At 44.1% G+C, this 14,902-nt stretch overlaps 1 protein-coding gene across 1 annotated transcript in view; it reads left to right on the top strand.

The window, feature by feature from the left end:
- Window positions 1-14,902, top strand: part of Stk32b (serine/threonine kinase 32B) — a 260,562-nt gene that overhangs the window by 86,154 nt on the left and 159,506 nt on the right. Inside the window, exon 3 of the mRNA XM_021163035.2 lies at window positions 5,895-6,046. Coding sequence (XP_021018694.1) covers window positions 5,895-6,046 — 152 coding nt within the window. The remainder of the gene's footprint in view (window positions 1-5,894; window positions 6,047-14,902) is intronic.

Here is a 14,902-nt window from a genome sequence, read left to right as displayed (position 1 = left end):
ATTCATGAGACAGAATTGACACTTCTTCTCCCTCCCATGGAACTCCACAGGTTTACAGAAGTGGCTGCTAAATTAGTCAGCAGAGGAAAGGCTCTCTCTGAAACCATACATCTGGCAACTTGTTTTAGATTTGTTGCGATGCAGAATCGTTCTGTCTCCAATCTACCATCTTCCAGTCTCCTGTTTGGTTCCCAGTCCTCTTCTGAGAATGCAAATGAGAAGCAACAGAAACAAGAGGCTCTGATTGGTGACATTATCCACCCACTGCTGTCTGCCTTCAGACGTGGTCTCAGGGCTTCGGGAGTCTGCTTGAATTCCCACAGGCCACTGAAGGCCTTTATGTACTGAACAATTGCTTACTTATACTTTGTGCCTCAAATTTACTGCACACGGAAGAATTTCAGACCTTTAACGTCATGTTATCGATTTCACTGCCTGGAAAGATAATATTTTGGAGGTTAAACAGCATGCCTTATGTAATCCACGGAGATTCAGATGCCATTTATTGTCTTTGGACATTCCACTTCCTTAATATCATGTAGATTCTCTCCTGGGGTGCAGGGTGAACTTTGAATGACTCAGTTCAGGTGAGGGAGAGCAGTACATTCAGGCTCCCCCCTGTCTTGTATCTGCCTTGAACAGATACAGAGTGTGTGACAGCAGAAAGGGGTCTAATTTCTAACAGAAGAGCATCTGGAGGTGTAAAGAGAAAACCAGAGCTCTTTAGCCCGCTACCTGGCCCACTGTCTTATTTCTAGTATCTTTTACCACATCATTTCTCCCGGGAAGGCAGTGTCAGTGGTGATTGACAGATGGGGAGGTGGAGAGATGGGGTTTGACTTTTAAGTCTGAAGAAATCACTGAAACCTGCTCGTGCTTCATTTCCTGTAACTGCACAGGGTGGGGTGGAAATCGCAGTCATGGTAGGTTAAATAGCAATTGTCAAATTATGTTTTCTTGATCTCTAGAATAGAACCTTATTTGGAAATACACTAACAACCCCATTCCTAGGGCAACATTTCAAGACACCTACTTACTTGGTATCTGAAAAATCATATATTATATATATATAATATATATAAATTATATATATATATATATATATATATATAAAATACACACATACATACATACATACATACATGCAAACCTGCCTGTAATAGTTTACTATGTGAAGCCAATGCAACATGAAATTAGCAGCAATGATAAAACAGAACAATTCTAGGAACACTCTGTAGTAGAAGTGATGTGAACGAGGACTTTCTCTTCTAAAGTGCATTAGTGTGTTGTATTTGCCTTGTTCTTGTGATGATATGAGATTGTGCAGCCATGGATGATGTTATGTGAGGAGATTGGCATAGTTGTGATGCATGCTGGTCCATAGGGGTCAGATGAACACAACCAGTGTTCTATGGCACAAGTCAGAAGAGGCCTTCCGATTCTCCCTCTACATACTCCCTCCACTACCTTTCCCTCTCTCCCACTCTCACCATATCTAACCCTTCCTGTTCCTTAATTTACATTCCCCCTTCCACACCACCTGCAATCTACCTCCCTTTCCTTGAACCCCTATTCATGACCCCTTACAAGTTTCCCGTATTCTATGGGTACTCCAATTTAAACATGTACATTTAAGTATTTCAAGCTAGTCCCCACATATGAGAGCATGTGACACTTGTCTCTTGGAGTCTGCTTTCCTTCATCAGAATGATTATTTTCAGCTCCGTCCATTTACTTCTAAGTTTTATAATTTTATTTTTCTTCATGACTAAATTACACACACACACACACACACACACACACTTTTTTTTTCATTATTGATTTGCTAGTTGGGTTGTTTTTACTATCTGGGTTGTTTATTGCTCCTGGCTTTTGTGGAAAAAAAGCATCAATGAACACGGCTATGCAAGTATCTCTATAGTAAGGTATAGAGTCTTTGGGTACATTTCCAGGAGTGGTATAGCTGGATCATGTGGTAAATCCATTGCTAGCTTTTTTGGAAACCTGCACAATCATCCCCATAGTGGATGTACTGGCTTTTATTCCCATCAATAACAAATGTGTTCCTGTTTTCCACATCCACACCAACATCTGGCTTTTGTTTTTGCTTGCAGTTGTTTGTTTGTTTTAATTTTAGCTATTTTGACTCATTAAGACAAAATATCATAGATCTAATTAGCATTTCCCTGATGGTTAACGATACTGAAAAACTTAAAAACTATTTCTCAGCTATTTGTGTTTCATTTTTGAGAACACTTTTGGTTCCATGCTCTAATTTTTAATTGCATTGTTTATTTTCTTGCTGTTTAATTTTTTGAGCTCTTTTTACATTCTAGATACTAACCCTCTGCCAGATGTATAGCTGGTAAAGTCTTTCCCCCATTCTATTGTAGGCTTCTACTTCTCCTGAAAGTTGGTTGGTGTTCTTTGTAAATAGCAGCTGTTTAGTTTCACGAGGACCAATTATCAATTATTGTTCTCAATGCCTGCATGGCCAGGTCCCTTTCAAAAAGTTTTTTTTTTTCCTGAACTTATCAGCTAAACTGTTTTCATACTTAATCCTCTATTGGGTTCAGTGTATTAAATCTTATGTAGAGGTCTTTGATCCATTTGAAATTAAGTTTTGTGCAAGGTGGCACCATTACCATGCTATTTTTATCACCTTAGTTCTATGATGTAATTTGAAACCAGAGACAGAGGTACCTCCAGCAATGATTTTATTGCTTGGGATTGTTTTGATTACCCTAGGTATTTTGTGTTTCCGTATGAGTTTTGATATTGTGTTTTGCAGTTTCTGAGATGAATTGCATTGTAATTTTGATAGGGATTGAATTGCATCTATAAATTGCTTTTGGTAGAATGACCATTTTTATGTCACTAATTCTGGCATGAGTATGAGAGGTCTTTTCATCTTCTGATGTCTTTTTTTAGTATCTTAAATACAAGCCTTTCACACCTTTGGTTAGATTTTTTTCCAAGATTTTTTTGAGACTATTTTGAATTGCATTGTTTCCCCTATTACTTTTCCAGTATATTTCTTAATTTATATTAAAAAATTACTGATTTTATGTATTAATTTTGTATCCTGTTACTTTGCTGAACCTATTAATCAATTATAGTTTTCTAGTGGAATCTTTAAGGTATTATATAGATAGTTACATCATCTACAAATACAGATATGTTGATTTCTTCCTTTATATTTGTATCCTCTTTATATCTTCCTCAACTTGTCTTACGGCTCTAGCTAGGACTTCAAGCACTACCTTGATCAAAAGTAGAGGGAGTCTTGTTTCTAATTGTAGTGAAAATCTTTCAGTTTTTCCCAGCCTAACATGATGTTGGCTGTGAGCTTATTTTAAACTTCCCTCATTGCATTGACACACATCCCCTATATCCCTAATTTCTCCAGAATTTTTATCATGAAGGGGTATTGAGTTTTGTCAAGACCTTTCTGCATCCAGTGAAATGATAATATGGTTTATGTCCTTGAGACCATTTATATAGTGGATTACAACCACTGATTTACATATGCTGAACCATCCTTGAATCTCTGGGATGATGTCAGCTTCATTATGCTGAGCAATCTTTTAGATGTTTCTTAAATGTGGTTTGCAAGTATTTCATTGAGAATTTTTTTGTTCCGAGACAGGGTTTCTCTGTGTAGCCCTGGCTGTCCTGGAACTCACTTTGTAGACCAGGCTGGCCTCCAACTCAGAAATCTGCCTGCCTCTGCCTCACAAGTGCTGGGATTAAAGTATTTATCAGGGAGCTTGAGTTATAATTCACTTTCTTTGTTGGGTCTTTATTTAGTTTTGCATCAGAGCAATACTGGCTTTGTAGAAGGGATTTGGAAGTGTTTTCAGGCTTGAGGGCTTGGTAGAAGGATTTTAATAACCAGAGGCAGTGGGCATCTTCAGGGAAATGCTCATGAACTCTCAGCACCTGTGACTGCATACAGAAGAGCAACACAAGATCAAGCTAATCAACCCTCCCCCCCCCCCCGCAGCATGGATGTGGGAGGGGTCCACAAAGCCCCACCCATCTCTGGGAAGCCAGTCATGGTGCTATTGGGAAAAGAAGAGTCAGTTTTCTTCAAGAATGTGGTTCCTGGATGTTATCATGCTCCAGCAAACTGTTCTACACCCATATACAGGAAATATAGTCAGTGAGTTTAAAAAAGAGCACAGGAAACTGAGACAGAATAGTGGTGGCTAAGATAAAAAAAGATAGAGAGAAGGAAAAGAGATGGATTTGAGGAAATACATTATATGCATGCAGGAAATTCTCAAATAATATAAAAAGAAAAAGGCCTTGTGAGTGCTATTTGTAGTGTAGCACATACAGTGTGGATACTTTGGGCAGGGTGGAGTGGGAAAGTGTAGGATGGTAGTATACTGAAATGATGGGCAGTTCCAAATTTATGAGTGATTTATCTATGAAGGTTTAATAGTTTCAGTCCACTGTTGACTGCGGGTAACTGAAACCAAGTATAGCTGTTGGTTTTCTTCTTGAGGTGGCTAAATGCCCCTCAGGAAGCACCTTATCAAGGCATGGCTCACTCTGGCTTAGAGTTTAAAATAATAACGTGTACTGTGGAAGACAAGATCTAGAGGCAAATGGCTCCATGCTGACAGGTGTAGATGGGACACCACATTTTAGAGAAACAGGAAGCAGAGAGGGAACGTGAAATGTAACTGGGTTATAAAGCCTCAAGGTCCTGTCCTAATAAATCGTTTCCCCCCCAGCAAAGCTCTAGCACCTAAAGGTTCTACAATCATCCAAAACAGCGCCACCTACTGGGGACCAAGTGTTCAAGCACATAAGCCTATGGGGGACATTCCACATTCAAAACACTCTATCCTTGGTCCCCACATTGTCACGGTTATCTCATACTGCAAAATATAGTCATTCAACCTTCAAAAAGTCCCCATAGTTCTTATCTGTCCCACACTATTCAAAAGTCCAAAGTCTCTTCTGGAACTCAGTACAATCTGACGTAAACCTCTATAAAATAAAGACAAAAATCAAGCCCTATACTTATACAAGGATCAGAACAAACATTCCTATTCCAAAAAGAGAAGAACTGGAGGGCAGCAAGGAAACATTGAACCAAAGCAGGATGAAAAGCATTCATGGCAAACACCAAGTCCTGCAGATCTGCATAAAGTACCTGAGGCTGGTGTTGGCATCATGTGGGCTCCAGCAGGCTTGGAATTCCCAGTCTTTTCAGTTCTGCTGCCTATGGCACAAAGAACATGGTCTCTCTTAGGTTTGCTCCACTCTGTCCCTCCAGGTTTCCTCAAGTATCCCAGGGATGAGGTCACTGGTGCAGCATACATACACAAATATCAATGGTGTAATCCTAGGGCAGGGTCAAAACATGCATGCTCAGATGTGTACCACGGATATGTTTTCTGGGGGGTGAGTGTTTTTTTTTTATACTGTCGATACACAATGTGCCTTGAGGTTGCAGCTTCTGGAATCTGAGGGGACCCACAGGATGTGTGCATGTATCCCAGAGTCATGGTCATTGGTATGCATGCTTGAAAACTGCAGTCACTAGTGCCTTTATTGGGCTGTGAGGTTCTAGAGGGCTGGGCTGCTCCTTCCATCTTCTGAATCTATGGCTGCATTTTCAGTGTTGAGTCAACAGCCATTATTCATTGTCCACATTTAAGTGCTAAATCTGGTCTGATGCCTCCTTTGTAGATTCAGAGAGGCTTAGCCAATATGCTTCACTAACAAGTGGTTGGAATGAATGAAACTCAGGCATGGAATGGAGTGTCAGTGAAGGGATGACACTCCTTTTCTTCCTCCTCCACCTCCTCCTCCTCCTCCTTCTTCTCTTCACTCTTCCCTTGTCCTGAGTGCCATTCCCTCTGGCTGTCTTGCAGGTATGCATCGTGCAGAAGCGAGACACAAAGAAGATGTATGCCATGAAGTACATGAACAAGCAAAAGTGTGTGGAGAGGGATGAGGTGCGGAACGTGTTCCGGGAGCTGCAGATCATGCAGGGATTAGAGCACCCCTTCCTGGTGAACCTATGGTGAGTGGGAGGTGACTTGGTCCCCAAGAATGGTGTCCTGGCACTGCCAAAAAGGGAAAGGATCCAAGTGTCTGGGTTCATAAACTCCCAGATATTCTATAGGGTATGTTCACTAATGAACCTTCCAGGATTCATTTTACCCTATTCTCTGATTAAATGAACCAGAATTGGAAACAATTTTGTTTCTGTATATTTGAGAACGTATGTAGTAGGTTTCATGGAATGCTAAATGGTGTCCTGAATCCAGTATTTTATAAAGTCCCACACAACACCTTAATGGCAAGAAGGACTTGGAGCTCATGGTTCACTCTGTATAACATGGCTTCCCTGAATGGAGATGCTCAATTCCATCATTTGACTCTGACACCCAGTCTCCTATAATCCATGTTTCTGGAATTTTCTCTCCATCCCCATCCCTGACCATAATTTCCACTTCAAATTTGCATTCTAGAAATGCCAGCCTGCTGATGGTTCCCTGCTTCTGGGCTTTTTTGTACATGACACCTCCTTTTGCTAAGTTAGTCAGGCACCCCAAGGTTCTCCACTGTCTCCAAGACTTCCCTTGTGCATTCCAAGTGCCCTCATGAATTTCTTCCTATTACTCTGTTATTGCCTCTTTCAGATGGGGTCACTGACTCGTGTTACTAGTGAGCAGACAGAAGGAGCTGACAGCAGGCTATCTGCCTTCATGACCTCCACCTATCTCCTTGACAGGCATTCCTGGCTTTGCCAGATTCCCCACCCACCTTCTCTTTGGCATATTACTTCCTCTGGTTGTTCTATGGGGCCTTCTTGCTCTCCTAGGAGTCTGAGTAGTATGGAGGTGCTTTCTGGGTTCGTGTGCCTTGGATTAACTGTATGCCAGCTCCAGAGTTCATTTCATGGAGGATGAATTACTGCAGCCTTGAGAAGCCTTGCTCTCATCGCTCTTCCTCACTGACAGGCTCTGTGATTGGCACCAGTGGAAGCCTAGCATTGATTAGTTTCCATGACAGCTTTGCCTCTGTGGAATGAATGATCTGTGCTCCCGAGCTGTGATAACCCAAGCCGAGATGTCAAGTGCGATATTTTCACCTGTGTAAAGTGAAGCTGCGGTGCTCTCCTGGGATGAAGACAACCCCAGTGAAGGAGAAAGAGGAAGAAAAATTGCACGATAGAGAGTGGGGGGAGTACAGTGCCTGGAGGAGCCCCAAGTTGGGACAAAATGAAGGAGTGGGATAAGATTGCCTAATGTTCTTCCTCCAAGCCTGACCTCAGTGGATCTAATCTATAAATGCCATCAAAGAGGCAGTTGTGCACCCAGGGGTCCCAATCTAGACCCCCAACTTTGATGAGAAGAATGAGAATGCATGATGGGAGGGGAGAAAGGGCCAGGGAACATGAATATGTGATGCTGAGACTGTCTATGAGACAGGAGGGAAGCCAGCATCCTCACCAGCGCTGACTATGCTGGCTGCCTGACCCTGAATCTATCCTTTAGAACCTCGGGAGGAGTAAGTAACCAGTATATATCACTTGTGTGTCAGCTTAGCTGGTGAAGGCACAGGTTTTGAAAGCAAGCCCTCTTGCCTTTCTGCATCTGTTTTCTCATCGGCAAAGTCAAAGGGATAGGATGCTGATGTCATGGTGTTTACAAACTAAATGAAGTGATAAGAAACAAGCAACCTGCTTGGGATTTGACAGGGATACCCTTTCCATGACTGGTCTCCACGGTCACCAGAGTTCTTCCCTCCAGGCCGGCTCTGGCTGAACATCCCATCTTCATGCCTGGCTCCACATCTTCCTCTCTCTTTCACTATTGTATATGGAGAATTTGAAAGATGTACATCGAGTGTTGGGTACCAGGCTGTTGTTGGCTTGATTAAAGGTCAGTGGGTAGGCAGTTTATTTGCATTTGCATAATACACTTGAAGTTTATTTCCATCAACCTCACTGGCTCTATTTATTTACTAGAGTTAGTGTTCAAATGCATTGGAGAATTGGATAAGGAAGACACTTGCCACAATCTAGACAAAACAGTCATGAGAGTAAGCACCTTACTGTCTAGGAAGGGGACAGGTCCTAAAGTTAATGTTAATACGTGTCATAACAATGGTTCTGGAACCTATGTGTAGACATAAGACAAGCCAAGACACAGATGTCCATATGCCACCCTAAGATTTTTTTTTATTTAAACAAGATTGGTCCCTTGGTCTTGCAAACTTTATAAGCCCCAGTACAGGGGAACACCAGGGCCAAAAAGTTGGAGTGGGTGGGAGTAGGGGAGCAGGAGGAGGGACGGTATAGGGGACTTCAGGACAGCATTTGAAATGTAAATGAAGAAAATATCTAATAAAAATGGAAAAGTTATTTAAAAAATTTTAAAAAAGATGAGAATCATTTAAAGTCAGAGAAGTGCTGGGAAAAGCAGGAAGATTCAGATGCTGAGGAGAGGACTTGAAGCCCCCAAGAACCTGTTTGTTACAAATGATCTGCCCCTTATAGAGGACTGCCAATGTTTTCTCAGAAGTAATCTCAGACAGCTTCCAAACGGGCATATGCACACACACCGTAGTCAGTTACCGCCCATAGGGGGTTTGACCTAATGTTGCTTGTATTCTGATGTTAATTTGGGTCCCCAAATTGTTCACATGAGAGAGTCAGCATGTCCACTAAAGGACCCCCAGTTGGTTCTGGTTGGTAAACAAGATGCCAGCAGCTAATGGCTGGGCAGGGCAAACAGAAACACCCATGGAAGGAGTTACAGAGACAAAGTTTGGAGCTGTGATGAAAGGATGGACCATCTAGAGACTGCCATATCCAGGGATCCATCCCATAATCAGTTTCCAAACGCTGACACCACTGCATACACTAGCAAGATTTTGCTGAAAGGTCCCAGATATAGCTGTCTCTTGTGAGACTATGCCAGGGCCTAGCAAACACAGAAGTGGATGCTCACAGTCAGCTATTGGATGGATCACAGGGCCCCCAATGGAGGAGCTAGAGAAAGTACCCAAGGTGCTAAAGGGATCTGCAGCCCTATAGGTGGAACAACATTATGAACTAACCAGTACCCCAGAGCTCTTGACTCTAGCTGCATATGTATCAAAAGATGGCCTAGTCGGCCATCACTGGAAAGAGAGGCCCATTGGACTTGCAAACTTTATATGCCCCAGTACAGGGGAATGCCAGGGCCAAAAAAATGGGAGTGGGTGGGTAGGGAAATGGGGGGGGGGGGGAGGGTATGGGGGACTTTTGGGAGAGCATTGGAAATGTATTTGAGGAAAATATGTAATAAAAAAAAAGATGAAGTGGGACTTGGGATTCAGGCTTGGGACTGGAAGAAGGAGGAGGAAGGAGAAGGAGAGCAGCCATGCCGGGGGGTGGGGGGGGGGGAGAGAAGAAGAGGAGAGATGCCATGCCTGAAAAGAGTGGAGGACAGGGAGGCATAGCCAGCATGTGAAGGAACTGGGAGAGTGCGGCCCAGTTGGGCAGCCCTCAGGGTCAATGGCAGCCAAGATCAAATAGAGAATTTAGTAAGTAGTAACTCGGGATTATTGGCAGAAGGTGGATTAACCATGTGGAGGTTAGGAGGTGGAGCAGCTGCTGCACTGTTTAAGGCATATCAAAAATGTAAAAGCTGTGTGTATGTGCTTCACTCAGGGATGTAAACCATTGGGGCAGGTAGCGAACCCACTGCTGGGATATATTTAATTGATTAATTCAACAACTGCCAGCCTGTCTGACAGGGAAATCTTGCCAAAATGCAGATCTGACTTGTGGATGAAGGATTTCTGTGGCTCCTTAAAGTGAACAGGATGAGGTCTACCAAGGCTGGGCTCTGCTACAGTGTTCAGTCTCTCCCCCATGTCTGTCTTGGTGCATTTTACTGCAGCTAACCTGAGTGGCCTCTGAGTGGTAACTGAGACTTCATTGCTCATCTCTCCAGGCTCTCATACCTGTTCCTCTCCTAGAACTCCACTAGTCAGGGTTTCCTGAGAATGCATGCTCTTTATCCTGTAAGCCTCCACTTAGCAGCCAAGTGTTTACTGAACTCCTGGTGGAAGCCGGGCACTGTCCTGTTTCCACGTGTCCAGAGATGATATAGCTCTGCATCCTCCCAAAGATGCTCAGCTGTTATAGGACAGGGCAGCAATATTGAGTTCATCTGCCTTCTCCATTAGCAGTGCTCTACTCTTGGAGGGACCAAGGCATCCTTCTTCATTGTGCCTCCAATGTCTGGAACAAAGGAAATTCAGTTGTTCAGTACTGCTATGTTTGCTAGGTGCTGTAGTAGATAAAAGTACCAGAATTGAGTCCAATCGTCACCCCTATCTTTCTGGAAGAGGAGAACAGTCAGTCTCACACTGGAAGCACTGTGCTATAACTTTGCTCCCTCAGTGACTCTCACTTACTCTCTCTGGTATCTCTCTCATTATTAAAATAGTGAGATTCCAAACACCCATTATGTCCTGGGGACTGGGCATCCCAGTCAAGCCCTGACATATAGAAGAACAATGCTGGTGAGGTTTTTACAACTCTAATTGTGATGTCATTGGCTTCTATATATCTAAGACACTCCCTCCCATCACCATGGTAACCTCTAGCATCAGAGGAAGAGGCTATGCTGCCTTGCCTAAGGTTCTTCCTTGAACTGTCCTGGCATGTGCACTGTCCTTGGTGTCTTTGGCTCTCCAGGTTTTCATTCTTTTTTAAAAAATGGTTTTAGAGCTTTATTATAGAAATGCAGGGAGTAAGACAGAAGAGAGAGAAGAGAGAGAGAGAGAGAGAGAGAGAGAGAGAGAGAGAGAGAGAGAGAGAGAGAGAGAGAGAAGCTAGAGAGAGAAGCTAGAGAGAGAAGCTAGAGAGAAAGAGAGAGTAAGAGAGAGGAGAGAGGAGAAAAGACAGAGAGGAAGGTTTTCATTCTTGTTGCAATGGTCAGGGGCTGCTATTCTGAATGGGGAGGAGGGGCTCTGAGTGTGAGCCACACAGCTCACAAACTGCACCTTGATGCTCAGAGAGCTGTGTAAGAAGCCAGTGGCCACACTGCAAGTCAAGGCTCAGGAGTGGTGCAGCTGGGCCAGAGGGGATTGTCTGCGTGTGTCAAGAAATTACCGAGGGACTCAACAGCCCACCAAGGAGCAACACAAAGAGTCCTGTGCACAAGCCAGGACTCCCAGGATCCCTGGCTCTGTTGAGCTGCCAAGCCATGGCACCTTCATGCAGATTTCCCTGACCACTTTCTGTGTTTCCCATGCGTTCTTCTGTAACTAAATCCCAGAATTATGTATGTCTTTGTTACTTTCCCTCTTGGGGTGGCCAAATAGCAGATAAAAGCAACCAGAGAGGGGATGGGATTAGTTTCGGCTCACAGTTTGAGGAATTACATCATGGGATGGAAGGATGGGAACTGGGGCTCTGTCTGAGGCAGTGGGCACTAGTGACATGCCTTGTTACATCCTAGTAGATCAGGAAGTAAGGAATTCCATGGGATTCAGGGATAGGCTATAGCCCATACAACTTCCCCCCGACCCCCAGTCTCTCACTTGTTCCAGCTTGGGATCAACATCCAAAAACCCCACAACAGAACCATCAACTGAGAACCCAGTGTGCAAGCACATGGGCCTGTGGGGACACGCACACTGAGATCACTTCACAGTGAGACCATACCACCATGCTCTTTCTACCATTGTAGTGACAGTGATTTATCGTCACTTATGGAGTGATGCTCTTTCCCTTTGATCTCAGTGTATCCTCAGCACTGTCTTATGAGCTGGACATTTCCATCTCCAGCTTACAGTTGGAGAGGCCGAAGTCAGGGGTTTGGATTATTCCCACAAGATTAAAGCTCACCCAAGGCAGAACTGAGATGAGAAGCCAGAGTACAATAGTAAATTATTAACCAGTTCTCCTGGGGTAGGGAATAGGGGACAAGCCCTGGTTCCTAGTGTTTTCTATTCTCTGAGGAGTAGAGGTAGCCATTATTTATTTACATCTAATAAGCTGGTGTCAGACAGCTTAAAAGTTTTCTGAAAAAGTTACAGTTGATTTTTGGTGTCAATACAAGCTGGCTTCTGACTCTCCTGCTGGGCTCAAATCTTCCACCATAGCCCAGGATCTCTCAGCTTCTCTCTGCAAGTTGGCTCATAGCTAAGCCTCTAAAATATCAAGATGAGAGACGAATGAGTTTGAACTCAAGAGAAAAGGGATGATGCATAGATGCTGGACAGAGTAGTGGAGGCAGGAAATGGTCCATGGTCTTGATGGGGCAGAGCCTTTCAAAGGCCTGTTTTCTCACCTGTGAACTGGGGAGAACACCCAGCCTCTCCTGTGTTCTACAAGGCACAGGCCAACTGAAATCCAAGGGATGACAGCCTTTTGGAAGTTCTGCAGTGTCATGCCATGTATATTTTACACTTCTTTGAGAAAGCATGAAGCATTGATAACAATCTATATATTTGCTGACAATTTATATGCATGAAATTGCTGGCAGGAGGCAGCCAATGTGTAGATAAAGCTCACGGATGTTTGGCAATCAAGAGATTTTATATTAACCTCATATGCCAAGAAGCACCAAAATTGCACTAGAATGTAATGCATTTTAACGCGAAGCCTTCACGTGCTTGAATCAGTGCAATTAAATGCGGACAGTAGGGTCCTGGATCCCTGTGTTTCAAAGTCATGTGACAGCCTCTCTCCATCCCCACATCCACACAACCTCCTCCTTCAGATCTTTGTTGCTTCCTCTGCCTGAGGTGATTTTCTGAGGAGGCTCAGGGATCCACCTAGGAGAGGATCCCTCTGAAAATTTCACATCTCAACCATCACCTGGATTTCTAATCCAGTAAAGCCTACATCATGGACAGTATCATGTCTCCACAGCTTCTGATTGTTAAGGGCTGAGAGATCCAAGAGCATGGCCCCAGATCTGGTGAGGGATGCTGGGAGTGTGGTAGAGGATACTGTGAAGTGAGACAGGAAGCTACTGGCTCAGATCTCCCTTCCCTCTTTTATATGCCCCTTCCCATGACATCATGGGCAGACCCTCAACTAACTCTCAAAGGCCCCTGCTCCCTACCCCACTAAGACATATCTGGAGGCTGAGTCTTTGACCCACGACTCTGAGGGACCCACTCAACGCAGCAGCATCCAATGGGATATACCAAGACCCAGCCTTCAGATCTCCTTACCCTCCTGCTCTCAGCAGGGTGGTTCCTGCACCATTTTATCCCTGCATTGTTGACTGTGAACAATGTAATGTCAGCCACTGCTCCTTCCAAGGCTTAGCTGCCCCTTCCTGTGAAATGGTGGGACATGCTGCGACATGGCAAATAGGCCCATGGGTGAACACTGCCCAGAACTTTGCAGGGTCTCTTCAGTGTTTCTCCTCTGAGCCTGATTCCTAAGAGCACAGTGGGGTCTCCCTTTCTATCTTTGTGTCTGCAGACTTGGGTTGCTCCCTTGCGCCATATCTCAGCTCTCCTTACAGAGATCTCCAGCCTTCCATTCATGCAAAGTTGAAAGAAAAGCAACACAGTTAATACACTTAGATGAAAACAGCCTTAGAGTGTGGGGGAAATTCCCTGGCATGTCCATTGTCATGCTTTTGTCGGATTCCCAACTCTGAGCAGGGTCTACCTCACTTTTACAGAAGCCTCTCACCCAGCAGCTTGCAGACTTGGTCGGTAGAAGTAGCAGGTGCACGGGGCTACTCCGTGGCACCATCAGTGACTGGGTTTATCCATAGCATTATCACACTGGGCCCTGCCCTGCATGGAACATCTACCAGTGCCTTAGGGGACCTCACAGCTGGACTTACGTTCTTATTTTGAGCCTTATCAGTGATCACCTGTAAATGAGAAGAGTCTTTGTAGATGGTGACATGAGGGTCATTGTCACCAGTAATATGTGAGGACTTTAGGATGTTTGCTGATCCTAAAGCAAGATGTGTACCAGGCATGTCATTCCTTGTTCTCTCTTGAGCTCTGTGGGTGAACACTTTGACTCCTGGTTCCTGTCAGACTATCCTACAGGGTTTCATTAGAAGACCTTAAAGGAGAGCCAACAGTCAGCCTGTTTCTCTGTGGGGCCACTTGGCTTTTGGATTCATGAAGATTGCTTGGCTTAATTCAGTTCCTGGACATCCCTGTCATGTTACCCTGTGTTGTAGAATGGTGAACTCTAAGCAAAATAACCACTGTCTTCATCAGATCATCTGTGCCTGCTTCCAAGAGTCCATCATAATTAGGTCTAGTTATTGATTTCCTTCAGAAGAGGGGCAGGGGGAGGCATTGGATCCTTACCTGAGATTCCAGCTGTTCCTCCCAGCAATTTGTATGTCATTCTGCCCTAATTACATGTGCCTTTCATCTTGAGGGATTTGAAAAATGATAAATTGGGGATGCTAACTGAAGGGCCTCCATCTGTACTGTAATGCTAGGCAAAGACTTTCCAGTGCATCTATATAAGTAACCCAAACAAACTTTCTGGTCCCCCAGGGAGGCCATTGATGGGATCATCTTTTAGGTTTGTTGTCAGGGCTTTATAAGAAGTGGTTTGTGGATGTTTCTATAAGGTGGAGCTGAGGCAAGCTGGAGTCTCATAGGACATTTTACAAGTGCAATGTTTCCTATAGGAAAGCTCTATAAGAGGTGGGGGTTCTTTACATCTCCCCCATAAACATCCTGCTTAGTCCAACACAACCCATGGGATGTCGTAGGCTGGTGTGCCCACTCATTTCCTTAAGGGCACTTCTTATCACCAGAGGAAATGTGAGCTCCTGGAGCCATGTTCCTGCTTTTCTTGTCCCCACATGTTCCAAGGACCTGAAGCAGTGTCTGTCACGTGTGGGCACCTGACTCTACTTGCCATATTGAA

This window comes from Mus caroli, unplaced genomic scaffold (assembly GCF_978045245.1).
Source record: "Mus caroli unplaced genomic scaffold, Mus_caroli_1 scaffold_4, whole genome shotgun sequence".
Lineage (NCBI taxonomy): Eukaryota > Metazoa > Chordata > Mammalia > Rodentia > Muridae > Mus > Mus caroli.
This window is presented reverse-complemented; position numbering and strand designations above follow the sequence as displayed.